The sequence below is a fragment of the Urocitellus parryii genome, chromosome 16 (genome assembly GCF_045843805.1).
Source record: "Urocitellus parryii isolate mUroPar1 chromosome 16, mUroPar1.hap1, whole genome shotgun sequence".
In the NCBI taxonomy this organism is placed as follows: domain Eukaryota; kingdom Metazoa; phylum Chordata; class Mammalia; order Rodentia; family Sciuridae; genus Urocitellus; species Urocitellus parryii.
In genome coordinates, this window is record NC_135546.1 from 8,178,180 (window position 1) to 8,205,535 (window position 27,356).

Here is a 27,356-nt window from a genome sequence, read left to right on the forward strand (position 1 = left end):
TGCTCCCAGCTCTGATGCGGTTCACACCTCTTCTGATCTCTCCTCCACGCTGAGATCTCTTATAACATGGCTTCTTCAGAATAAATCTCAACAGGCTGCTGAGCTAACGATGCATGGTGTCTCAGTCACCATGACATTACGATAATGGAATTTTCTCTCTTCTCTTTTTTTTTTGACTCTAGTAATCAACTCTGGTTCCTTAATGGGGGTATGTTCCTTAATTAAATAAATTTGGGACATGCTCTTGGAGATTTACAGTGCTGAGATTTGGAGAAACTCATCTGCCCCAATTCTTTTTAATCCCATTGTCTTCCGAACAAGGTCCACCTGGCGTTACCAGGTAATGCGTCTTTCCCTTCGGTTGAACTGTAACCCGTGATGCTTTGCAGATGCCACTTTGGAGACTGTAAGCTGATGCCCCTTCTCAGGTCTGTCCTGGCTTTTTTTAGGTAGAGACAGCTGGTGGACCACAGATCTCTGGTCTGAATCTTTTCCTTTGTATCTTTGCTTTTCTCCGCTCTGGGACATACTTCAGAAGAGAAAAAGTAAACGGTACCAAGAAAAAAAAAAAAAAGACAGGCCTCTTTCTTGTATTGGCTAAGCTAGTGACCTGGGCACCCATCCCCATAGAGTTCAGAAACGGGAACGTGCAGTCTTCCCAAAGCAGAGAGGAAAGTAGGCACCTAGATCAGCCCCCGCCCTTCAGGTCTTGGCTAAGAAGCTTATGAAGCCCACAAAGGTTCAGGATCCTGCCTTCAGCAAAACAAGGGCACCCAGGGCCAGGCACCAGCAGAGGAGGTCAGCTAATGGGTGTCCACTCAGCAATTTGTGATCTGAAGGGCTGTTGTCCTTTGTAGCTACCGTGGACACATCAGGTGGCGATTGCTTTGTGCTTTTGAAGCTGCCTGGAAAAGGTCTCTGTGCAGAGCTCAGCCCTGCCTGCTGCAGCCACATGCCCTACTGGACAGGACACTCTGGGCCATCTGGGGTTCACAGCCCTTTGTGTCTGCCCTGGGCTATTTATATATGTATATCAGGTAAATGAGCTCTTATTGAGAAAGACCTTCTCTCCAGGATCCCTCGTCCCCTCTTATCTTCAGGAGAGCTCAGCTCTCCTGTCCTAGGGCACTTACCTTTTTTTTTTTTTTGACCCTAAAAACTCAGAGAATTCAAGTGACTTGGCCAAGATTGCACGGCTTTGGGCCGCCCGTGGCAGGATGTGGCACTGCCCCTACCCTCCTAGTCTTTGAGATGACGTGATTCTCAGTTAGAATGAGGCTGGGGGAAGTCTGAGTAAGAAGTATCAAAGTAGAAAGTCGGTGATATTGTAAGGCAGGAACAGGACTCCTGGAGGGGAGGGGGACTGATTTCTGTTCTCAACAGAATGAAGAAGGTAGACTTTGAGAACCTACTTTCCAACGTCGCCACAGAGTGGCCTGATGGAGGCTTCTGATGATAGGACACTCTGCAAGACGATGTCATCTCATTGTTCTGTCTGTCAGGAGCCATTTATTTCCAACTGCCAGAATCTATTTGCAGTGGGGTTTGCAAATAATGGGAATGCATGGACATAAAACTCCCATTGGATGCCACTAGATGTTGGTTCTCAAGGGACGGTGCCAGGACTGGCTCTAGTCTGTTGGCTCTGTGCTCCCGAAGCTGCCTCTTGCTACCTGGTCACCCAGCAGAAAGAGAATGGCCTCATTCCCAGAAATTTTAGCAAGACCTTCACAATTGTCTTGCATATGTCAACTTGAGTCACGTGTCCGTCCTTGAACTACGGTGAAGGGAGGACACAGGAGTGGTGCAGGAGAGAGAAAGGCTATTTGGCTGACCAAGGACCTGGGTCTGTTCCTGGGGCCCGCTGGAGATGAGCCCCACTCTGACAGCACCTGAACATGGAGGAGAAATGTTTCCTGGAGCAAAATTGGGATGAGGTCACCAGGTTTGTGCTAGGGGTGGGGGTGGGTACCAAAAAGTGATGCCCGATTATCATCTCATGATTGAAGTCCTGGGTCCCCATCCCCAAAGACTTATTTCAAGATGGAGGGCATGTCGACCATGAACCTCAGGATTCACCATCCTGGATTCGGGAACAGATTCAGGAAACTTGTCTTGCTGTCTTCCTAGGGCCTAGGAGAACACCTGACCCACAGGAGGCAGACGCTATTGGTTGAATGAGTGATCAAAGTGATTGAAGTGTGGGATTATAAAAAACTTCTGGAGGTGAATGATGTTGAAGGTTTCCCCAACAGTGTGAATGCATTCAAAGCCATTGAACTATATGCTTAAAAATAGTCGGCATGGTAAATTTTATGTATATTTTGCCTCAATTTTTTTAAGAAAGGGAATATCTTAGATATTTAAAAAAAAAAAAAAAGACTGACTTTATGAATGCATGTAATGTAAGAAAGCAGTTCAGCCAGGCTCCGTGGCACACGCCTGTAATCCCAGCAGCTCAGGAGGCTGAGGCAGGAGGATGGCGAGTTCAAAGCCAGCCTCATAATAAGAGAGGCTGCTAAGCAAACTCAGTGAGACCCTGTCTCCAAATACAAAATAGAGCTGAGATGTGACTCAGTGGCCGAGTGCCCCTAAGTTCAATCTTTAGTGCCAAAAAATAAAAGACAGTTTAGCTAAGTTCACAGACTTGTTCCCTAGGGCCACTCAGGCAATAGTGGAAGTGAATTAGCTAAAGCAGCTTAGGAGGACCTCTGCAAACCCCCTTCCCCAGGAAGCCGAGGCTCACCTCAGGCAGGTGTTTTGATGCTGTTGTTCTTTTTAGTGACAGGGGACAGCCGAGTGCATTTTGACATATCCTACATACACGGAGTATCACTTCCCATTCTTGTGGTTGACCGTGGTGTATTCATGTAGGAACATAGGAAAGTGATGTCCGATTCATTCCACTGTCTGTCATTCACAGACCAGTTTATGGACCCCCCGAGAAATAGCAGGTTCACAATCGCCTGGCCTCGTAGCTTCTCATGAGAAGCCATAAATGCAGAATTTTACACCACATCTTTCTATGTTCTGAACGGGCGCCATCATTTTTTTTTTAATTAATACATTAGCCTGGGAAATGGAAGAGTTATTTTGAAGATCTGTCAATCACTGGAAATATCTGTGGAAAATGCTACCGTCTTTCCCCTTATTTTCACTTTCTCCTTGAGAGTGGACTAGTTTTTGTATGCACGTTACAGTTCCTGGTGCATGTGCTCAGGACAGATATCATCATCCCAGGTTTACCCTGGAACCACTGAGGTTTGAACCCCAGGGCCTTGAACTTGCACCTAGGTCACGTGAAACAATGCCCTGTACCATATGCCCCCTTTACCCCCTCCAAGCTATTTCCTGTATCATTTATCTAAATTCTTCCCTCCCTTACCTTGGAGCAAACCGTTTCTCCATTCTTGGCAACTTCTTTTACTAAGTGGGAGGAAAAAACCCCACCACCTATGCACAGCTATAGAAATGGGTCTGTATGTTTAGCCGTAATAAATATAATCACTGGGGATTTTAAATTATATATTTTCTCTCTTGCTGGAGATGGACAGATAGACCTACCCCCACTGCCAAGGGTATATTTTAAGAACGTGTTTAAGGCTGGGGCTGGGGCTCAGTGGTAGAGTGCTTGCCTAGTGTGCATGAGGCACTGGGTTTGACCCCCACCCCCGGCAGCACATAAAAATAAAAACAAACAAAATAAAGGTATTATGTCCATCTACCACTAAAATAAATATTTTTTTTTAAAAAAAGAATGTGTTTAAATCCCCTTGGCATGTTGGAATAATCATCAGTGTTTACAGTTGCTATGGCAACTGGAAATGCTGGCAATCGCTTAAGAAAGGAGCCTGGGAGCAGAAGATAAGCTGTGTCAATTATTGAACATCTGTCAAACAGTGAGCCCCCTTAAAGTGACAGACAAAAAGCTTGAAATCCAAGGTTGCTAAAATGTATCTACTGACATTTAGTGAAGAATGCCCCTTTTGTGTGTTGTTGGCCCGCTATTAAGGAAGGATAATTAACTTTTCTTTTCATCTACATAAAGGAAGGATTTCCTGTTGGTATAAGATCTGGTAGCATGTGCGATTTTTTTTTTAAATTTTTATATTCCGTAACCATCTTCATCTATCTCTATGGGATGCTACTGGACAGTTTCTCAGCATGGGTCCACGTGTAGATTATTTAACCTTTTTAGCCAAGATTATTTAATGAAGTCGTTCATGACAACACACTGAATTTGGTCAAGTAATATCCATATTGTGAAGTTCTACTTAATTTTTTTTGGCACTCAGCCTCTGAGCCACCTCCCCAGCCCTATTTGGTATTTTATTTAGAGGCAGGGTCTCTCTGAGTTTCTTAGGGCCTCACTTTTGCTGAGGCTGGTTTTTGAACTCTCGATCCTCCTGCCTCAGCCTCCCGAGCCTCTGGGACTAAGGGCATGCACCACCGCACCTGGCTGAGTCCTACATTTTGTAGGAACAGAGAGGAGAGAACCTGTGCTCGCCACCACATACGTCTTCATGCATGGCGGGCTCTCATGTCCCTATCCTAGCCTCCTATCCATGTACACAGAACAGTGGCCTTCTGTTCTTCATACCTGTGACAACACCCACCCTTACTCCCCTGTCAATCATCACATACATATCCATTAGGTCTCAAAGCCCCAACCACACAGCACTCTGCCTGGCCAGTACCAATGAGGCAAAGCCCCAGAGTCAAGTCAAAATCTCTCTGCTGCTACTCCTGCCCAGCAACGACGTGTCAACTTTGCTTGCTCTTTTATCATTCAGTGCTTCTCTGGGTCCCCTTCCCTGCTTCTGACAAAGGGAAAAATGTGGGTCAGGTTTTATTTTTCCTCCTAAGGTACTTTCCGGCTATCATCTATAACGCATGACCTCTAAGTATAACTTGACTGCCACATTACCCCCAAATGGTTAATCACGTGCCACACTTCAATTCATGATGGCATTCTCTAATCTCAGGTCTTAGGAAGTGAGAACATGGTAACGGTTAAGTTATGATTTTTGCTACTTCGATTTCTTAGCAAAATGAGCATTCCGGAGAGATGATCGGGTTTCGTTTTCTGGCCTGGTTTTATTTGATGTTCGGATTTAGTGAGTCGATTTTCCTGCCTGTTCCTCCTACTCCTTTTCTTACTGTTATCTAGACAGTCGATATTATGACCTCTTCGAGAGGAACCCAGTGAAAATAACTTCAGAAAATCAAGTACTATAGAGAGTTAGAGACCAGCGTGGCTTTTATTCATTTTAGATCCTGACCTATTCTTTTTAATACGAGCAGATGATTTGAACGTGATCGTTAGGATGACTCTAAATGAATATGCATTTCTTCCAACGATTCCATTCATCGTCTCTGCCTTGTGGGTGATAATACTAAGCATCATTTATTGAGTGCTGCTGTGTTCTGGACCATGTGCTAATTACAAGGAGTACTTTGCCTGTGGAGTTGCCCTTGATCCTACCCTATGGAAGTGTTAAGTCCTATTAAGCCCATTTTGCAGATGAGAAATTAAGACTTGAGTAAGTTAAGTAACTTTTCGCTTTCACAGTAGTGGCCAAACAAGATTTCAGGTCCAGGCATATCTTAGCTCCAAATACTAGAATCAATGGTTGGCCAGTTATAGTCCCCCGAAGTAAAGATATTTACTTAAAACACAACACAAAACATGATTTTGCTTAGACGTCAAGGAGATATTATTATTTGTTATTTTTTTCCACCTGGATTTTTCCTTGAAGCTGACTTTTTTTTTTTTTTTTTGAGCAAAACTTTGTTTTATTGCCTTCTGGAGTTAGAAGCCCTTGGTTAGAAGGCACCCAACTGCTATTAAAAAAAAAAAAAGGTGCTAGTTGCAAATTGGGTATCAGCATGTGGGTATTTTCCAAAGGGCATCCCGAGGGGACTAATAAAGAGTGGTAAAACCAGGTGTTTGCTAAATGGGGGAGGGAAGGTGTAACGACTCTTAGGGGAAAAGGAAATGGCATGGGTTTCTATTGGTCGACATACTTTTGATCACCAGGGCCAAAACCCTATTCCTCTCGGGAATTTTCTTTGTTTGTGAATGAAGGGATTTAATGATTTAAAGAGGGAAGAAAAGCAGATTACATGAAGGATGAGAATGTTCCTTCCAAGTTGGCTTTGTATTTTTTTATTTTTTACTTTTAAAAATTTTTCTCTAATTCATTAACATGACAGCAGAATGCATTTCGATTCATTGTACACAAATGGAGCACAACTTTTCATTTCTCTGGTTGTACGCAATGTAAAATCGCACCACAATTGTGGTCATACATGTACCTAGGGTCAGGACGTCCATCTCATTCCACCACCTTTCCTGCCCCCATGCCCCTCCCCTCCCCTCCACCCCTTTGCCCAATTAAACTTCCTTCATTCTTCCCATGCCCCCACCCATTATGAATCAGCATCTACTTATCAGAGAGAACATTTGGCCTTTGATTTGGGGGGATTGGCTTCCTTTGCTTAGCAGGATATTCTCCAGCTCCATCCATTTACCTGCAAATGCCACATTTCATTCTTCTTTAAAGCTGAGTAATATTCCATTGTGTGTGTGTGATATATATATATATATATATATATATATATATATATATATATATATATATATATATATATCACATTTTCTTCATCCATTCATCTATTGAAGGACATCTAGGTTGCTTCCGTGGTTTAGCTATTGTGAATTGAGCTGCTGTGAACATTGATGTGGCTGTGTCCCTGTAGTATGATGATTTTAAGTCCTTTAGGTATAGAAATGAAGACTAGGATAGCTGGGTCAAATGGTGGTTCCATTCCAAGTTTTTCTAAGGAATCTCCATACTGCTTTCCAGATGGGTTGCACCAATTTGCAGCCCCACCAGCAATGTATGAGTGTGCCTTTTCCCCACACCCTCACCAAAGTTGGCTTTCTTGAAGAGCTCAGCCAATGTGGACATTCTCTCCCTGTGGGTCAGCTCTGAGCCTCGCTAGACTGGGCCATCGGTGCCCTGTGCTCCCAGCCTCGGGTCTTGAAATCAGCAGGGGCAGGAGAGGCCCTTGGTACTCCACTTGGATTTCAAACGATCCAATATTGGCTCTCTTAAGCCACAGGATCCGTAATGGACCAATAACTAACTTGAGAAATGCAATGTTATGACTGTGCCCACCAGGGCCCTATGTCTGGCTTTGGAGGTACGAAGACCCCACTACCCTAAGGAGCAATCTGTAGAAATAGCACCCAGCTGTCTGAGAAGAGTACCTTTCGTAGCAAACCACAGAAAGCCAAACTCAGGGATAACTGATCTGGTTTTATCCATTGCAAATCAGTGAAGAGCTTTTGCTTAAAATTTTCAAATTAAGAAAAAGAAAAAAAAAAAAGAAAGCCTTTTCCTTAGGAAGGACAGTTTCCTATTTTAGAGACCACCTGGCCAAATGCTTTGATTAACTGGGTTTCCTAGAGCATTAACCAACTACAAGGAAGAGGTGGGGAGGTTATAATGAAGCCTGGTATTTTCTTAGCCGATTGGATGGAGGTTTAATTTATGCTCAGAATTTAATTTGTCAGTCTTCTGAATCCTAGTTCCCTTCTTTAATTGAAGAGGCTATAGAACTGTCTGATAATCTGTGGAAGAGGCAGTGAGTTGGTGACTTGTGTAGGCGTTGATGATACGACTGGAGAGCTTGCTCGGTTAGTCATATAACTGCTCGAAGCCTTTAAGAATGTAAATAATTATCGTTTAATTGACAATTCCCACTAGTTCTTCAGAAACGCCTCATCCTTTCTCAGGATCCATTTTCGTTCCCGGTACTGAACGATTCTTTCTTTTTCTATCTTCCCAGAAGTTGCTAAGCTTAAAGGCATCAGACAGATTTTGATTATACGGTGACAGAAACCCCACACATTCAATTCCTTGTGATTTTGTGTAGCCTTTTCTTAGGAAATATTTTCAAAGGCTGCTGATAGAAGTGACAGGAACCTCTTGGTATTTGGGGGCTTCATCTGCTCACGGAGTTCCCTGAAATTGCAAACATCTCTTGAGTGCCAGAAGTGGGGAGGGGGGTTCGGGGGGGAGGAGGTAGACTGTGGCACACAATTGCCACCAAAGTGGTCCCGATTCTACCAGACCCCTTCAGCAAAAGGCCTGGCACATCAGTCCTGATAACCACCCCCAGGTGACCCTGTCCCTGGCTCTGTTAAGTTGACGATTGTTATTGCAATCGTTTCTAGCACAGGAAAAAGATAGATAGATATTTGCCGTGGTTTTAAGAAATGTCCATTTTATTCCCAATCCCTAATTTCCCTGGTTCTCCTGGGGTCTGGGAATAGCTCACTTCACTTTCTTATATCTCACATGCCCCAGTGAAACTCATCCCTAATGTTCCTCTAATTTCTAAAAAAAAAAAAAAAAAAATTATTCCTCTAATGTCTAAAAAAAAGTCTTCTAAAAATTGTAGCAAATGAGATCGTGGACATGCAAGTGTTTTGAGAATCTGAGGCGGTAGCTCATGGTAGCAGGCACGAGGCCCTAGCTGCCATCCCCAGAACCCAACACACACGCGCACACACACACACACACACACACACAATGTATTTTGAGTTGGAGAGAATTAAGTTGCAGGTTTGCTGATTCACTCATAAAACAGAGTCTCACTTAAAGGTCAAGTTGAAAATCAGTGGATCCAATCTTATGGTCATGCTACTGAAAGCTCGGTCCTTGTCCCCAATGCCACTTTAATAAGGAGGGTGCGGTTTTGAGAAAAAAAGGAAAAGAGGGTTTGTTATTCTTTTGCTAGGAAAGGGGACACACAGGGGCTTCAGAAGGGCGGGTTCTCCTAGGGGGATATTAAAGAAGCCATTCAAAGAGTCCCCTCCAGGGGTTCCCGGTAGGGGCCTGTGATTCACTTGGTAACTTGGGAAACGGCCATTCCTGAGCTAGCCATCCCCCAGAGTCTGTATTACCTGGTTCCCGTCGTGGGAGTGTGCTGAAAGGCAGGTAAATAGGTTTAGGGTGGGGTAAAGGGAATCCTGTTTCCTGTCCCTAAGTTAGGGAGCAGGGCTGAGAAAAGAGGTAAAGAAAAACTGGTTCATAAAATCAACGCTGCCACCTTTGAGCCACCTGGCTCAGGTCACATGGGGTCCTTACATCACTCAAGGAGTGTCATCTGCCCATGACATTTAGTTTAAGTTACATCCTTTGGGCCAAATGCACCCCTGCACACACACACACACACACACACACACACACACACACAAACACACACACACACACACACACAGGTGTCCTCTGACATCTACCAAGTCCTTCCCCCTCTTGGGTAACCCGTCATCTGTCTTTCTGCCTTTTTGTAAACTGAGTGAAACTGTCACCAGAGAGTCATTAAAAACAAAAAAAAAAAAAAGGAAATATCTTTCAAGGGAAAGGCTTAGGTATTCTGACTTAAAACTGAGAGTTCCTGATAGTGCAGAATTTTGCCCCCTTCTGATCTCAGTGATTTTGATTTAGGCTCCGTGGTCTAGTGAGAGGGTTGGGGGACAGGCGGATGAGGACGGCGGGGAAAATGTCACAGAGCGGGGGACGTCTGAGAAACTGGGGCACAACAAGGACCCCTGCTCCAACCCCAGGACTGGAGACCAAGTCGGAAAGTCTGCGTCCCTCCGGGTCACAGGAATGGGTCTAGTGGGGGGAGAGGGAAAGGGAAAGGGGACCGTCTCCAGGGAGAGACGAGAGGGACGGACGGTGTGCCTCTCCTACACTCTGGAATTATTGGGGATCCCAGACAAGTTTCCAGAGAGTCCCACCCAAGGACAGGAAAGAAACCTCTCTGCTTAAAGCCACCAAGAAGTGTCATGGCAGGGACCCCCACTCTGTGCCTTCTCTTTGCCTCTGAAAGTGACCTTTAAGAGACCAAGTAAGTATCCTGTGAGTCGATGAACCAACAGGTCCCACAGCCACCCGGGTCCCATCTCTTGAGTTTTGGAGTCTCAAGTCCCCATTGCCATGACAACTCTGTCACCTTGGCCCATGCCGACGGCTCTCCTTGGATTCTTGGTCATCTTTACTGAGTCTATGGTTAGGAGGAATTATCCCTATCTTCCAGGCTCTGTTCTGTGAGAAGGGTCTCAAAAGTCTCTCTCTCCAAAGTCACGTGGGCTCCCCTTATCCACGTTAATTCGGGGTTCCATGTCTCCCGAAGGTCACAGGTAGTTTACTGAGGACTGTGACGTCGTCTGTCCATGGAGGCCAGGCAGGGCTGCAGGTAAATCGCTTTGGGGCAAAGAAAGCACGTGGGGGGGGGGTCACACCAGGGGCCCATTTGATAGAATCATGCTCTTAACCTCGTGGTTGTCCGCCATGTGCATTCTTGTCTGCGCGTGTGGTTCTCAAGTCTCTGGGCGGAGGAGGAAGGAGCGAGTGAACCATCTGAATATAGAGAGAACAGTTTTCACATGTGAAACAGTACAGTTATTGCTTTCAGGCAAAAATATAAAATAAAATAATAATCAAATAATTATTTTATTGTTAGGGAAAGGCCATCTATATTTCCTGAATCTGAAAAAAAAAATAGGGCTCCTTGTAAAATATAGGGGTTGAGATGAGAAGTTGGAAGGGTGCTCTGAGACAGGCGTGTAGGAGCCTAGACAGGCCAGAACTCCTCAGGGGATCCATACCTATTTTTACACTTTACCAAAAAAAAAAAAAAAAAAATCTAATTACCAGTGTGTCTTTTTGGGGGGTGGTGGTCCTGGGGATTGAACTCAGGGGCACTCGACCACTGAGCCCCATCCCCAGTCCTATTTTGTATTTTATTTCGAGACAGAGTAGCACTGAGTTGCTTAGTGCCTCGCTGTTGCTGAGGCTGGCTTGGAACTCGCCATCCTCCTGCCTCAGCCTCCCGAGCCACTGGGATGACAGGCGTGTGCCACCCGGTGCCTGGTTTAGCAGTGTGAACCTTTCTTAAAAGACAAATTTGTGGTGAATTGTAAATGGCAAATAAATAAAGGAGAGAAAAATTCTCTCCACTTAAAGCCAAGGAGCAAAGGCAGGGACCTCCCTCTGTGCCTTCTCTTTGCCTCTGAAAGTGACCTTTGAGAGAGTATCCTATGAATAAATTAACCTGTGACTCTCCGCTGCTTCTCTAGGGTTTTGCTAAGCTAAGCCTGAGGGATGCTCTCACGAGTGGAAGGCTAAGACTAGATAATTTGGGATCTTACAATGCTAGGATTTGTAAAACGAGCTTGGTGCCTTTTAGTTAATCCAAGAGGCAATGGCTCATGGAGGATTTGTGTGGGACAGACGGACGTGACTCAGAGCCGCCCTTTAGCGGGATTCATCAGACGGTGCTGTGTGGGTCAGCCTGAATCTTGCAAAATGCAGGACTTTCTTAGGCCAACGATGGAGTGGTGACCTGGGTCTCCTCCAACATATTCAAATCCAGGGGACTTGGAAGCTGAGGCGATTATACATCCCCTGCTGCAATGGGAACCTCACGGCTTCCTGGAGAGAATTTGGGGTTTGGCAGATTGGTTTTAGGAAGGGAGCCTCAGGGTTTGAGCTAGAAAAATTTTTATTGTCTGATTTAAAATCTGAGTTTTATCATCATCCCACCATCCAAGAAAAATAACATTTTTTTTTTTTTCTGGAGCTGAGCGTTGAACTTGGATAGGTATCTCTTTAACTGTGATGCAGTTTCTGTGTTATCTGGAGGATTTCACACTTGACCATGAAAAGGGTCCCCGTCTGGGCTCAGTCTTTAGTGTTGCATCAGCCCTTCACAAGGGTCTGCATAGCACTCAGGCTTGGGAACCCCTTCCTTTGTGTAGTGGACACGCCATTGCTCTCCCTGGATAGCTCTTGAGGACTCATGTCTGGGAACCGTGTTTAGATCTCAAGGAAACCCACCATCGATGTGATTCGCACGGTTTTTAAAACATGCAGAAACGGAAGAAGATGCACTCACCTGTCAAGTCTCATCTGTCTGTGTGGTTACTTTTCTACCTTCCATTTAAGACCTCCAACACGCAAGCAGAAACATGCTCTTCTGTCTAAAAAAAAAATGCACACCTTCTTTTCCTGAAGGATGCAAAGTTTACTGGTTCCAGACCGAGGTAATATTTCTTTAACTTTTATTTTTTTTTTTCATGGATACATTTCTAAGAGCAAAAGAGCTCTGAGGCAAGAGCTGCAGGCACAAGATTTAGTGGAAACTTTTCCATGTACCTTTAGAATTCCCATGAATCTTACATCGGAGACCATCATCCACTCGGATCTGACTCATTATCATATCGACGTATGAGATTGCTTCCCAGTTAAACTCCTTAACTTAACACCCACCGATTTCGAAAGAAAATCTTTGCCCTTGAAAAAATGCCCCGTGAAGTAGAGAGGAGAAAGCCAGTCACATGTCGAATCAGGGAATTTGTAAGCCATTTTCGAGGACTGTGATATTTAATATTCAATAATAGGCAAGCGGGTCACAGGTAACGGTAAATATCACTAAGTACGGGAGTGGCTACTCTTAAAGGCTGATTTTTAGAAATGCTTGCCACCAGGTTGGGTTGAGATTTGGCAGTCAGCTTTAGCTAATCCTTGCTTCATGTGGTCACCATCTCATTCCTTCAAAATTAGTACAGGGCCAATATCCTTTACCTGCAGTGGTTGGGACCAGGAAGGCTTCGGATTTCAGATTCTTTGAGATTGGGGAACATTTTGTACAGACATAAGAAGATATCTTGAAGATGAGGCCCAAATCTGAACACAAAATTCATTTCTATTCCAAATCCACTTTCTATTCATGGCCCCCAAAGGTGATTTTATGCAATTTTTTGAATTGATTTTGTGCAGGAGACATTTCTTTTTGGGGGAAATGGGTACCAGGGATTGAACCCAGGGGGCACTCGACCTCTGAGCCACCTCCCCAGCCCTATTTTGTATTTTATTTAGAGACAGGGTCTCACTGAGTTGCTTAGGGCCTCACTAAATTGCTGAGGCTGGCTTGGAACTCATGATCCTCCTGCCTCAGCCTCCTGAGCGCCTGGGATTACAGGGTATACCACCGCGCCCGGCCATGAGACATTTCTTGTTGGGGAATTTTCCCAGTCTCTGGCATTATTATCAGTGCTCATAAAGTTTTGGAGTCTGGACCATTTTGTATGATGGCTTTTCAGATCAACCTGCATTATATAGAGAAGTTTGCACTTTTTGTGCCAACACGGGCTGTGTGCAGGCAATGCCCTGAGGCACTGTACGGAGAAGGACTCTGAATCTGGTGCCTGCTAGAGTCCATGGTAAGTGTCAGCCATGGACATCGGAGTGGCATTGTGTGGTCCTGGTGACAGACAGATGTGATCCCTGTTCTATTCAGGACCTATAAATAATGAAGACAGTGTCTGGACCTTGAATGGTCCTCCTCGATGCTGGGACCTACCTGAACCAAGTTCTCGGGGCCACAGACCATTCAGAATAGGAATCCTGTGTGCTGCAGCCGCGATTTCAGTGACCTAAGCTGTAGAGGGTCACAGCTGTCTAGAGATATCACATACCCCTTCCTCCGTCTTTTAATTATTGAAGGTGCCTTATCTCTCCCCTCTCCACCTCTGCAGATTCCAGCTTCTCTCAGACACCTCCCCACACTCTTGATGCCCCAAGCATTGCTCCCTAGAGGAGAGTCCCCACCGTTTACTGTTCTAGTCCAACTAGAGAAGACACGGCAGCACAAGTCTCTCATTCTTCCCTTGGCATAGCTCACAGATCTTCCCACCCACACACAGACACTCGGACGCTCTTGCTATCCCAGCAGGCAGAATCACTAGTGCTCTTTTGTCCTTGAGGTTTGTGATCCACTTCTTTTTCTTATATATATAATTTTTTACATGACTCACGATTTCTGGCATTTTTCCCTTCCTGAAGGTCAGAGAAAGACAAGCCACTTGACATTCCATTTACAAGAAGATGATTTTTATTAGAGAGTAAGAGGGGAAAATATCAGCGGAATCTTTGAGTTTACATTCCTACGTGATCAATGCGATTCTTGGTTTAGGTAGAGAAGGTATTCTTTTTTTTTTTTTTTTGTACTGGGGATTGAACCCAGAGGGTGCTTACCCACTGAGTCACATCCATCCCCAGCCCTTTTGTAAAAATATATATTTTATTTTGAGACAGGCTCTCACTGAGTTGCTTAGGGCCTTGCTAAATTGCTGAGGCTGGCTTCGAACTCACGATCCTCCTGCCTCAGCCTCCCGAGCTGCTGAGATGACTTGGTTTTTCTGTTCAGTATTCTATTGTTCAGATGAAAAACAGGAATAGAAATTCGTTTTCAGCCCCCTGGGCACTGAAGCCAAAACTCAGCCCTGTCTCTTCACACCAAATCCAGGACTCTTTCTGGATTCTTCTCCATCTCCTCTTTTGCCCAGGAAACTGCTAACTGGTTCCAGTCCCGTCTCCCTACCCACCTCCCAGCATTCGACAGTGTAGCTGTATGCAAACGGTTAGGACTTGGTAAATATTTGGCCGTCAAATGAACCAGCGAATGTGTTCACGTTTCCCATTTCATTTGGAGAATCACTTAAAATGCATTTTTTCACATTGACTTCTTCAGAATCATACCTGTTTGAATCCAACCCCACAAATACTGTGTGCAATGGGGGATAGGTGCGGCCAGAACTAGTTACAGATGGGGACACTCTCTCATGCTGTTAAAATGATTCGGTAAAGCCTAGGTTGGTTGCAATGCAAAGACTCGCGTCGGATTTTCCTAATTATTAATTGCAGTATTTTCCTTCTACAAAGTACAACACAGCTCCAATCGACTGAGTAACTAACTCTATGGTGTGTGTGTGTGTGTGTGTGTGTTTTCCAGTTCTTGATTTTTGCCAAAAACGGACCCATGCAATTTTTAGCAAGTTATTCCCGGTTTCTTTTAGATCTTAATTTCCTTACCTAGCAAATGCATCAAATGAGGAAGTTGGATTGGGATGGCGTGAATGTAGAATTTATGGAATTTTAATATTGGAAGAGACTTGAGATCCCCTGGCCCTACTCCTTCAGTTTACAGATAAGCCACACTAACCTCTTCTAGGTCCAAAATAAAATTTTACGGGAGCATACGGCTTCCTAACAGAACCAGCTCTTCTGAACACCGTGGCTAACCCCCCATACACCCATCCCTGCTAGGTACCAAATGTGCAATTCTGATCGTCTCATGTCACTTCTCTGACTTCATTTTCCTGATCAATCACATGGAGAGGGTTGGACTAGGGATCCTTTATATTTAAAACTTTGAGGACTGAAGAAAAGCATATTTACAATCTGACATCTTTACTACCATTGGGCTAGAACTCCATAGAACAAAGCATAATAAATGCTAAAAAGAAATTGGTGTCAAGAAAAGGGAAGCACATTCCCCCCAGAGAACACATAGCCCTTGGATCTATTTGCTCCACCAGCATCTGCATTTGAAAATAGCTCAATGGGTGTCTTTTTTTTCCTTAAAAAATAATAATAGCTAAAGATCCTTTCCTGTTGACCCGGTCATATGGAAAATAAGATTCCACAACCCTAGTGGAGTTTTGACATGAACTTCCAATAGCTTTGGGTGCTACAAATCAGAAAAGCCTGGCTAGGTCCTTCTGTCTTCAGGAGTATCATGGTGGAATGAGTCTCCGTATTTTCCGCTGAGCACGAGAAGTCTCGGCATCTATTGAATATATTGCATGCCAAGTATTTGTTTACTCGGTTGTTAAAAAATTGCCAAGGGGACAGAAACTGTCTGTCACTTCCAGAGCAATTAGTGTGTGAAAACTTATCAAAAGAAATCTGTCAAGTCTAAGGAAGTATAAATATTGCCTGCAAGTCCCTAAGGAAATCAAACAGAGTGGGATCTTTTTTTTTTTTTTTCTCTTGATCACTGCAGCAGAAGAGAATTTATTTTGTTTTATTTACTTGGCTTTATTTTTTCCAGAATGTGAAGAGCATTTCACGTAACCCAGTGGATTAATGTTTTGCTCTGATAAAAATAGATTTGGGTTCTTAGGGGAAATCTGGACTGTCTCTGAGTGGTCTATCCATCCTGCTTTTGACTGTGAAATGTCAAGAGCCTTTGTTTTCTAGAAGAGCCCTGGAAACAGAGCTCAGTCAGGACTAGGTTGCTGCCCACTCTGCCTCTGGCACATGCCCCTGCATGACCCTTTCTGAGCCCCAGAATTTTCATACCTTCAAAAGGAAGAAGAAGAAGAAGAAGAAATGATCTGTTGGTAACTTACGGCACATCTCTTGTCTGCTCTGATGCAAGAGTTATTGCTGCATTATATTTTCCCCATTTCTCTGTGAAGGCCCCAGACATCTCGACAAGTATCACTCTTCCGAATGGTGATATTTGCTGTAAAGAAAATCAAGTTGATATCCTGGTGAAAGATGTCCCCTGCGTGCGGGAGTCTCAGCCCTGAGCCTAGCGTGATTTCACCAGATCAGCAGCAGAGCCCATGGCTGACCTTTGAACTTGAGGACGCCAGGGTGCATTCCTAAGTCCTAACTTGAACTTCTGAAACTCGTCTTTGATACGCGTCTTGACCGTGGTGGCGGTGGTCTGTTTTGGTTTGCAATTTGCAAAAATGGGTGAAGTTGTGATATTGTTATCACACGGTGACCGTCTAGGGGTGCTGGGTTCATGGTCTCCCTTGAGCCAAAAAAAATTGAAGAACAGGACACAGAGACATAGGAAAGCAGCAGTTTTATTGCAAAAGTGACAGAGACAGACTTCTCCAAAGAGAAGGGACCTCAGAGCTGGAAATCCCGAGGGGGGGTGTTGGCCTGTTCTTTTTATGGTCTCTGGAATATTCTTCCTACCTGATCTCCTGTCCACATGCTCCTCACTAGTATTGATGGGTGGCCCCTCTGTCCACCTGTCTGTCTGAGTTTTTCTATTGGGTCCCTCACTCAGGAGCGTGACTGGTTCCCCCACTTGGGTCCTCCAAGTTGACCTCACTAGAAGACCCTCTGCATGCTCCTTGTTCTGACCCTGTTCTGAACTCCTCTCTCGCCATCTTGCCCGGGCTGCCTCTGCCCCTCTACGTCTCCCTCGTTACAATTTTGGGAAATTCTTACAACATTATAATTTTGCTATTGGATGGCTCTCTTTCATTTTTTGGGATTTTTTTCTCTCTATCCAATTTGGAGATCAACTCTTCTCTTTGGAGCAGAGTTCCAGAGAACTCTTCTGGTTGACTTCATGGAAATACTGGCGTCAGGCCAGGGGCCCAGTTTGGCCCCAGGAAACCCTAGAGAAGGTACCATGAGAATTCACTGGCCCTTAATCCTGCAGGACCACGTGGACACGTATTATTACTGAACAGCTGGATCCCCCGAGGCTACACTAAGGGGTGAGGCACCTCAAGCCTGTTCTGCAAATTATGTTTTAAAAGATCTGAGCAGGATTTGGCTAATCCATGATCGTACTTAAATTTCTCTTTAAAAAAAAACAACACAAAATGTTTTTTTATTTCCTTATTTTTTGTATGCAGCGCTGAGGATCAAACCCAGTTCCTCACACGTGCTAGGCCAGGGCTCTACCTCTGAGCCCACTTTAATTTCTCTTTACTACTCTATCTCCTTCATGAATTGGCTTTTTGTTTATTTACTTTTTATTCAATTTATTTATCAGGGGTACATTAGCCCATGAAAATTGTACATATTTGTAGGTTAGCATGTGATAAGTCAAGGCAGGTAAGATTTATGTTTGAAGCACGCTAACCCTATCTACTCTAGTATTTTCATTTCTGTATGATAAAAAGCTTCAAAATACTTTCTTCTAATTTTTTTTAAGAAGTATAGAGGAGTATTGCTAAATTTGTGGGGGTTTTGTTCCATTTAATAACTTTCTCAAACACTGAAGTAATGCAGGTATCAGCTTTATTTTTTCTTATATTTTTAATTTTCTTATTTTTTTTAATTGAATTGTATTATTGTAGGATTTTCCCAGCTACTCTGTGTGAGCTATGAATGGATGTTTTAGAAAATCAATTTGTGTGTGTGTGTGTATGTGTGTTGTAGGGGTGGTATTATCAAATATGTTTAAGTAATTAAACACTCTAAGGAATTTCAAGGACATTGGCATGTTGAGATCTCCTTCCAGTTCTGAAAGAAAGAAAAAAAAAGTTTAATCTGTTTAACTTTGTTTAACGCAGTGCTTCTCAAAGTCATGGGATCCGATGACCCTTTAACTTTTGGGAAAGGGGGGGGCAGAGAACAGGAAATATGTGTGCAAAAACTATAATTGATCATATGCCACAGGATACCTGGCATGGTGGTGCACGCCTGTAATCCCAGAGACTCAGGAGACTGAAGCAGGAGGATCCCAAGTTGAAAGCCAGCCTCAGCAACAGAGCGAGGCCCTAAGCAAGTTAGCAAGACCCTGTCTCTAGATAAAACATAAAAAGGGTTGGGGATGAAAGAAAGAGAGAGACACTACAGTGTGCACATAGGGTTGTTTATGTCTCCCACTGAAGTACCAAGTCGGTTCAGTCCCAACGCAGTGAGACCAAAGGAATTAACTGGTTTGTCAATAGCTCAAGTAGCATGCTAATGGAATACGATTCCTTCACAATTTTTTATTTAACTCTTGGAAGGATTCAGCTGGTGAAGGGTAAACCAGTCATGACGAGCTCTGTGCAGCCCTTGAGAGATTTCCAGGTGACATTCCACACAGCGATTCTCACCTGTTGAAAATCAGCACCATTTCCAGGATGCAGAAGTTCAAAGTGACAGAGTTTACCCAGCTTTCCTTTTGCAAACTCAGACTTGAACGTGGGTCTGACCTTCTGGATGCCTTTTTCTTTCTTATTTTTCTTAAATACTTATTTTTTTTTTTTTTTTAGTTTTAGGTAGACACAATATTTTTATTTTACATTTACGTGGTGCTGGGGATTGAACCCAGGGCCTCGTGCGTGCTAGGTGAGCGCTCTACCACTGAGCCACAACCCCAGCCCCCTGGATGCCTATTTCTAAGCCCACTTAGAAGATGCTGTAGGTGCCTCCTCCTACAGAATCCCCACAGCCCCGCAGCCACCACCCATGAGAAAAGTTTTGAAGGAAACATCTTCCGGGAAGAGGGAAGACGTGTACAGTTGCCCGTGATCCATTGCAAATCTCTGCACAGAGGTGTGTGCTTTGGTTCATATTGTGCTGATGAATTACTTTCTAACTTCTAAAGCTTGTGGCTTTGGAGATGCTAATTTGTACTTAAAACTCTCCTAGAGCTCCTAAAGAGACAGACTGTGTGCTTCTTGAAGTGCTGAGAGGTAGCTGGGCTTGCTGGAGACCCCCATGCCGAGTCTCCTAGTCTCTGTGCCTTCAGTTAAAATCAGTTCTTGCAGGAAGCCTGCCATAATGATTATACTTCAGGACCCAGAACAGGGGCTTCTCCTCTCTGAGGTTTTAATTTCTTAAGGAAGTGACTAGTTTACTAGGAAGCACTTGTTTATTTACACTACATACCCTCTTGACATCAGCATGGGGTGACTTCTAATTACAGGCACACGCATAAATAAAGTGATTAGCTATTCTCCTATAAACATAATTGGGTCTCTCCAAAGCAATGCATGCGGAAATGTTCTAATCCAGGCATAAAAGGGAAAGCAAACCGGCAGAGACCCCCTCCTTTGTACGTCAACAGCAGATCATGAAAGCCAAGAGGATTTACTCTTGTCCATCCAGTTCTCCAGGTCAATCCCAGTTGGGATTCATGGAAAGGACGGAACGGCAAAAATACCTTTCGCGGTAAAATTAATGTCCTCTTTACAAGACTCAAGTGGCCTTTCTACCGTGTTCCAAGGACACTCCTCCGTGCATTTGGAATTTAACCCAGGATCGCTTTAAAGAGCAACGTGGTAACTCAGCCAACTACTTGTGAAACCGTAGGTTCCGTTAGCGTTCCAATGGCTCCTTCCCCGTCCCCTTAACCAAATGATTATTTCAGACAAAACATTGGCTAATCGGGGCCAGGAGCTGGACTATCACTTTTCAGCTTTGGACAACCTGGAGTTCATTAAGAGAGCCATCCTGGGGTGCCTGGCACCGAAGAAGTCGGGTTTCCTTGGACTATGTGGGGTCCCCGCAATCAGTCATTCAAATTCACTGTCATTTAGGGTTTTTTTTTTTTTTTTTGAAATTGAAAGAGTGGGGTTATATGTTCATTCAGAAAGCATTTACCTAATCCCTAGGAAAAATAAGACCTTTCAAAAGAGCATTTTCAAGCCTGATTGCCTGTTACATTTATCCCCCTGATATTCTGGGAGGAGTACATATTTGCAAATCTATTGCTATGTCCCCAGGGTTCCCCCATGTACTCCCTTACGTAGAGAATAGCACATCCAACTATTTTTTAAAAATACAGATTTATATTTGCAGGATCAGTCAACTCGTCAGCTTAGGTGGATTTAAGGAGAGTTTGCAATGATGTTTTTTTTTTTTTTTTGAGTGTTTTTGTGATGTTAAACTGCTGTGTCCCTAAAATGAGGCAGGAATGTTCAACCTCATAAATAGGAAGAGAGTAAATTTGGGTCCATAGTGGGAAACATTGGGAGAAGACCAGATTGAGACTCTGGGTAGGATTCCGACTCTAACCAGAGTAAGAGTGCGGATGCGTTATTTTGTTCCTTTGTGCCAAAGCATCTCAGTTAACGGGAAACTATCAGATGCATTGGAAACCGAAGTTTAGTGCAGATATGTGGTGTTGTGGTGTATTGTATGGTTATCTATGAAATGAAAGTATGAACCGGTTTCCTGGGGGGTTCTATTACCGTATCAAGATTATAGTTTCCCTGGGTGTCTGGTTTAAGCATTAGTAAGAGGTGCATAGACCTTGGTACACGCTTAGCAAACTATCAAGTTTGGACTTCTCAGCATCAGCTCTCAGTGTATCTTCTAGTTCTCCACAAATAAAACCTTATTGAACTGACAAAGATACTGCGTGATTACTTTGTATCCATGTCTTACAGGCTAAACCAGAATCACTGGGCAACAGTGTGAATTTCTATCTTAACCATTTCTTTCCTGAATACCGTCAAGTTTCAGTCTCCCAAAGTCGTATCTCTAACGATGATGCTTCCTTTTACTTTCAGAGCTGAGCTACGCCTGGATCTTCAATGAATACCCTTCCTATCAGGATAATCGCCGTTTCGTGTCTCAAGAGACCGGGAATCTGTACATTGCCAAAGTAGAAAAGTCAGATGTCGGGAACTATACCTGTGTGGTCACCAATACAGTGACAAATCACAAGGTCCTGGGGCCGCCTACACCTCTGATATTGAGAAACGACGGTGAGTTGTCTAACTTGATTTTGCTAATTCTGGGTGGGTGGGTGCATGTAAGAAAGAGGGAGAGGAGGGGGGAGAGAGAGAGAGAGAGAGAGAGAGAGAGAGAGAGAGAGAGAGAGAGAGAGAGAGCGCTCAGTCACAGGATGAATATGTAATGATATCATGTTACTGGCACACAGACCTTCAAAGTGTAATGCTCCCTTCATTTGGTGCCCATATTTTCTCCACTTTGTGTGAGAAAGAAGCCCTTGAATCCATTTTGGAAAACTAATTAGAAGTCTAATTGCCCATCTCAACAGGCATGGAATGTGGACTTAGGTGAATATAAATAACAAGGGGATCTATTTCTTGTTTCTCTCCCACTGAAATTAGTATACACAGGCAGACTGGAGTGAAAGGTTGAGCAATTAGCTCATTAATCAATTCGATGTGATTTCGCATTCAGAAAGAAGTTTTCCATTACCCCAAGTAACATCTGGATTTATAAAGCTAGAGTCACAGTTCCCATGGCCGTCCGATGGAGAATTAACGAGGCCCCTTTGAGACGGAAGTCTTAATTCCTCACACTATCATGAGGCTATTTCAAGAAAATATATGAAGTTCACCTTAATTGCTTAATAACCTAACAATGAATATAAATCACCCGTGCTTATATATATATATATATATATATATATATATATATATATATATATATATATATATTTAATTGTAATTGGACACAATACCTTTATTCTATTCTATTTTATTTTATTATTTTATTTTATATAGTGCTGAGGATTGGACCCAGGGCTTTGCATGTGCTAGGCTATAGCTCCCTATCACTGAGCCACAACCCCAGCCCCTCACCCCACATCAGGCTACTGTTCAAACAGTGAATCCCGAGGCCACACAGTGGAAAAATCATGGCTCAGGATCCCCACCCAGCACCCATGTCCGATGGACTGCAGAGCCTGGTATTTTAATCTCTCTCTCTCTCTCTCTCTCTCTCTCTGTACTCTTTGTTGTTGGACGACACCACTTCTTACCTGAATTTACACGAGACAGGTTTGGAAGATTCCAGATGAGAACCCAGATTTCTATCTCCCAAGTTTGTAACTCTCCCCATGAATTTTTAACCCAAGTGGGACTCTGAACCGCCCAGAACAGGGAGTTTAGAGCAAGACCAGCTGTGTAGACAGGGTCGGAGCATCCTTATAGTGTAGACCCTCCTGTGGAATTTGGGGGCAGATGATTTAGACTTTGGTCTTTTGTTTAGTCATCCATTGAACATATATTTCTTTAGCACTTGCTGTGTTACAACCATGGCTTTGTGGGCTGATAAGCAAGGACTGCAAGGCCCCTCTCTGATGGTACCCATATTCTCCTCGAAGAAATCAACCCCCCCAAAAACAAATAACCCTAACCAAAACCAAAAATCTATTTATTTTAGAGAGCAGCAAATCTGTCCATTTGGTGAAATGAAGGCTCTGTGGAGTGGATATCGACTTTAAAATGATTTTGCATAGAAAGTCTTTCTGAGGCAGGACCTAGGGGCTGAATCCTGGATGATAAGAAATCCCTCCTTTGAGGATCAGCTGGTGGAACAAGCCAGGCTGAGTTCACATTGTATGCCAAGGTCCTGAGGCCAGGGAATAGCTCTTTGCATGTTGTGGGAACTTAAAGAATTAAGCATGCTTGGAGCACAGTGAGTCGGGAGAGCTTGCTTGACGTTGAGCTTGGCAAGGGGTCAGGGGCCAGATCTGGAGGCCCTCGAGGAAAAACTGGGTTTTCTTTCTGGAGCACTGAGAAGACCTTAGAGAATTGCATTCTGGAGAGTGAATAACGTCTTTATAAATAGAGAGGGAGGTCACAGAAGAGAAAAGCAAGATGCACTTGGATGTCTGGTGTAGCCACCAAGGGTAGAGGAAGGTCATTGGCTGAAATGGTGTCCCAGCCCAGGTTTGCCAAGGAAAAATCGAGAACATTATTTTAGACATTATTTGTGAGGGCCCAACACAGCTTCTCTTCCTTGGCCCCATGAAGAATCGTTTGTTTTCTGGTTTTAAGTGCATTTTTCTATCACGATGTTCATCTGATATATCCATAGTAAATACTAAGTAGCTCACTTTCCCACCCTACCCAGATTAGAATCAAAGATCCGCCGTTTCTATCCGTCTTTGCATCTTTGTGCTGGGCCCAAGCATCCTGCCAGCCACATGGAAAATGTGAAATCAGTATATTGGGGCGAAGATGCATTTCCCCTAGGTAAAGCCAAGCAACCATCCCTTAGGGGACCAGTAGGCCAGTTCCCAGTGTTGTTGACAGTGATCATCGCCACTTCTCCAGAACCCAAGGCGAAGGAGCTTTTCCAAAGACAGAAATTACTTTGTAAGAAATTATTGGAAAACACAGCTCCTCTGGCCTCTACCCAAAGTGTATTTGGGACAGAATGTTTCTACAGTGACTTGGTCAGTTTTGGGGTGCCGAGTCACAGAAGTCAGGGAAATATGGACTTTGATGCACAAGCATGATGTAGCAGAAGGCAAACATCACATAAACCTGCCCCTTAAGAAAAAAGGGACCCCTGGGTGCGGTGGTGTACGCCTAGAATCCCAGCGGCTCGGGAGGCTGAGGCAGGAGGATCGCGAGTTCAAAGCCAGCCTCCGCAACAGCGAGGCGCTAAGCAACTCAGGGAGACCCTGTCTCTAAATAAAATACAAAATAGGGCTGGGGATGGGGCTCAGTGGCTGAGTGCCCCTGAGTTCAATCCCTGGTACCCAGCCCCTGCCCCCCAAAATAGGAAGCAGGAACAAAAATTTAGGATCTCAAAAATTCCAAGATCGTCATGGACACCTCAAGTGGGTATCAGTCCCTCTTTCAGCCTGTCTAGTAATCTCTTCACGGGAATGACACATGTTTTGTATCAGAATACTTTTATCACTAAATTAGCAGACTAAGTAAGGATCTCATTCTTCGGCAACTAATGGCCATTTAGTCTTAATTTCCGTGAGCGTTCCATGGCGAAAATTCATAATGTCTTTCCCATTGAGGTTGCAGTACATAAAAGAGACACTCAAACTCTATTGCTATGCACAAAGCCGGTTCTTTAATGAGGTCCTGTCTGCAGGTGAGAGAAAGGCGGAAATATCAATCAAACAGAGTTCGCAACGTAAAGATGGCCCGAATGTCTCTCTTCTCTGGGAGTAAAATCGATGAAGCGCTCCCTCCACGAGATCTGGGATGGAGTGACTGGCTGTGTGTGGTCCGGTGTTCAGGTTATTTCTTTGGAGGTCCAGCTAAGCAGTTCTGGACTTGGATGGGTTGAATCCAGCCCCCAAAGTCCCAGTGAATCATAGAAAGTTAAACCGTGAGACTCAGCTCACGTCCTGATAGGAATCAGGTGCAGTACCCCATGGGTTCTCCTCATGGACAATAAGTGCCACCTGCCCCTGGCACACCACGGTTCCACAGCGCCCCGGGACTTGCCTTTCCATTTTCCGTATCCCTACTTGTATCTTTCTGGATCTTTCCTATATCTCAGGTCCTTAATCAAATATAGGTCAGAAAGACCTTGGAGGCAGGCTCTCTGGGTGGAATCTAGACCCCCTATTTATCAGCTAAGCAACTTTGGAGGTATGGCTTTAACCTCATTGTCTTTTATTTTTCTCATCAGTAAAATTCAGATAGCAAAGTAATTCTGTGTATGAAAATGCATACAAAGTGACAGGCACAGTGGTGCCTGCCTTAATCCCAGCAGCTCAGGAGGCCTCTGAGGCAGGAGGATGGCAGGTCCAAAGCCAGCCTCAGCAACAGCGAGGTGCTAAGCAACTCAGTGAGACCCTGTCTCTAAATAAAATACAAAATAGGGCTGGGGAAGTGGCTCAGTAGTTGAGGATCCCTGGGTTCCAATCCCCAGTACAAAAAATAATAATCATCATAATGAGAATTCCTCCCAAGAGCTTCATCATTTAGTACTATTTACCCCTAAGAAGTATAAAATTGAGAGTTAGACCCATGTGAGAGAAGGTTGTACCAGCGTTTATAGTTATTTATCTGAATATTTTAAAATCTGCTCTGAAAAGATGATATAACTTACTCTCTGGGATTACATGGGAGCGTGCCATGTTTGCCTTAGGTGTTGTGAAAGGGAAAAAAAGAGTCTAATTGAGAAAAGAGCCTCCTCGTTATTATTGCTGCAGTAGCTCATTGATCAGCATTAGCCTCATTGCTGGTTAGTAATAATCAGGAGCTTGCTCTCTTATGTGTTTTGCACGGATCTCAAAAGAATTGTCTCTCTATTTGCATAAGCAGAGGCAGAAGACCACCACGTAACATAACTACTAGAGAAATAAGAGAACTCGATGAGGATCATAATGGCTAGTTCCTCCGTCTTCCATCATCGCCCCTGACTCCCCATCAGATGGCTAAAGAGGCAAAGAATTAACATAGAAATGAGAAATTGGGAAAAGGAGACCGAGTCTGTGAGGATGTTTATGTCTGGTACATGCCAGACTCCCTAATTGAGCATGAAGAATCCTCGTCTGGTCTCCATATTTTTTTTTTTCCGTTTTCCTTGAGACTGGCTGCAGATGGGTTTGGCAGATCTTGGTTTTGCTTATTAGAATCAAGACATATGCTGAGCAGTGCACGGCCTGGGTCTATGTGCTGGTTCCTAAATACTGTTGAATATTATCCCTGATTAGAACTCTACCCAGAAGAGACACTAGGGAACAGGGGAAATTAAATATGTCCTCTCTTAGAGTCTAAAATTCTTTCTCTCTTTCCCTTTGTCTGATTCATCTCCCTATTTCTACGCATTGATAAGCATGCATATATATATATGTTTGTGTGCGTATCTGTGTGCACATAAAAAGGAGTGATTTCTAAGCAACTCAGTGAGAACCTGTCTCTAAAGAAAATACAAAATAGGGCTGTGGATGTGGCTCAGTGGCCGAGTACCCCTGGGTTCAGTGCCTAGAACCCCTTTCCCGCAAATGAGTGATTTATAGCAAGTTATATCTAAGTTGTCTGCGGGCATTACTTTCTAACTTGATTGACTCCACTCTCAATTTGGGCACAGGCCAGGTAATATCAAACACAACTCCACAGACAAATACTATTCCTTTGGGTTAGATTCCCTTCAAACACCAACAACCCATCCTAGTGGGCAACCAGGTGAATTCTTGCAGCACACCATGAGCCACGGCGTGAGCTTCCACCTCGGTGACTCTGTCGTGGCTCAGAATACGTTCCCTGCAAGGCTCCAGATTTAAGAGCAAAGGAAACCTTAAATAATGGAAAGGAGAAAATTAGAACATTCTGGAAATTTATCACCATGGTATCGTGTATCCTTGATGGCGATCCCGCCAACGGTTGACAGTGAACTTTCCTGATATTGACCCCCCCCCCCAAAACTGCATTAGGGTCTCCCGTGGGCCTTAACAACCACTATTTGTCTTCGGGGGCAGATTAGCTTTATTTGTAGGCCACTTAATTAACCCAGTGGTCAGATCCAAAACCCAGTCATTCAGGGGAATCTCTTTTAAATCGTACGCTCGACTTACCCGGTTTCTGTCGATGACCTTGCGTTTAGAGAGGCAGCAGGCAAAGTCCCCTCGGAAGATGTTTGCACGGGCTGGCACGTCGTCTTATATCGTTGAAGAACTGGAGCTGATTGCCAACGTGCTTGGCTTTGTTTTACTGTTGTGTCTGATGGCAACTTTGGTGTAGCTTGGTCCCTGCCGTCTTTTAATTCTCCCACAGCATCGCAGCTGAGGAGTCTTGGGTGCAAATCACGTCCGATGAGAACATGTTACACGACCGAGGGATATGAGATGGTTGGCCAAACAGCCATGGCTCATCGGGTGTAATAGAGTATTAATGGCCCTGGATATTTCGAGGAAGGCTTGACAAGCTTAGGAACTTGGCAGTAGGCTCCAGACCTTCAGCACAGCCAATTCCAATAAAGGTCCCTGGAAGCCAGAGGTCTTGGAGAGTCATTGGGCTCGTCAGTCACAAAGCATCTGTTCCATGCCCAGGGTCCGTCCGT

The 27,356-nt window shown here is 44.1% G+C and overlaps 1 protein-coding gene across 6 annotated transcripts in view; it reads left to right on the forward strand.

The window, feature by feature from the left end:
* Window positions 1-27,356, forward strand: part of LOC113178803 (contactin-4) — a 259,228-nt gene that overhangs the window by 85,695 nt on the left and 146,177 nt on the right. For all 6 annotated transcript variants that reach the window (XM_077793439.1, XM_077793441.1, XM_077793440.1 and 3 more), the window contains exon 3: window positions 21,131-21,328. In XM_077793439.1, the coding sequence (XP_077649565.1) occupies window positions 21,131-21,328 (198 nt within the window). The remainder of the gene's footprint in view (window positions 1-21,130; window positions 21,329-27,356) is intronic.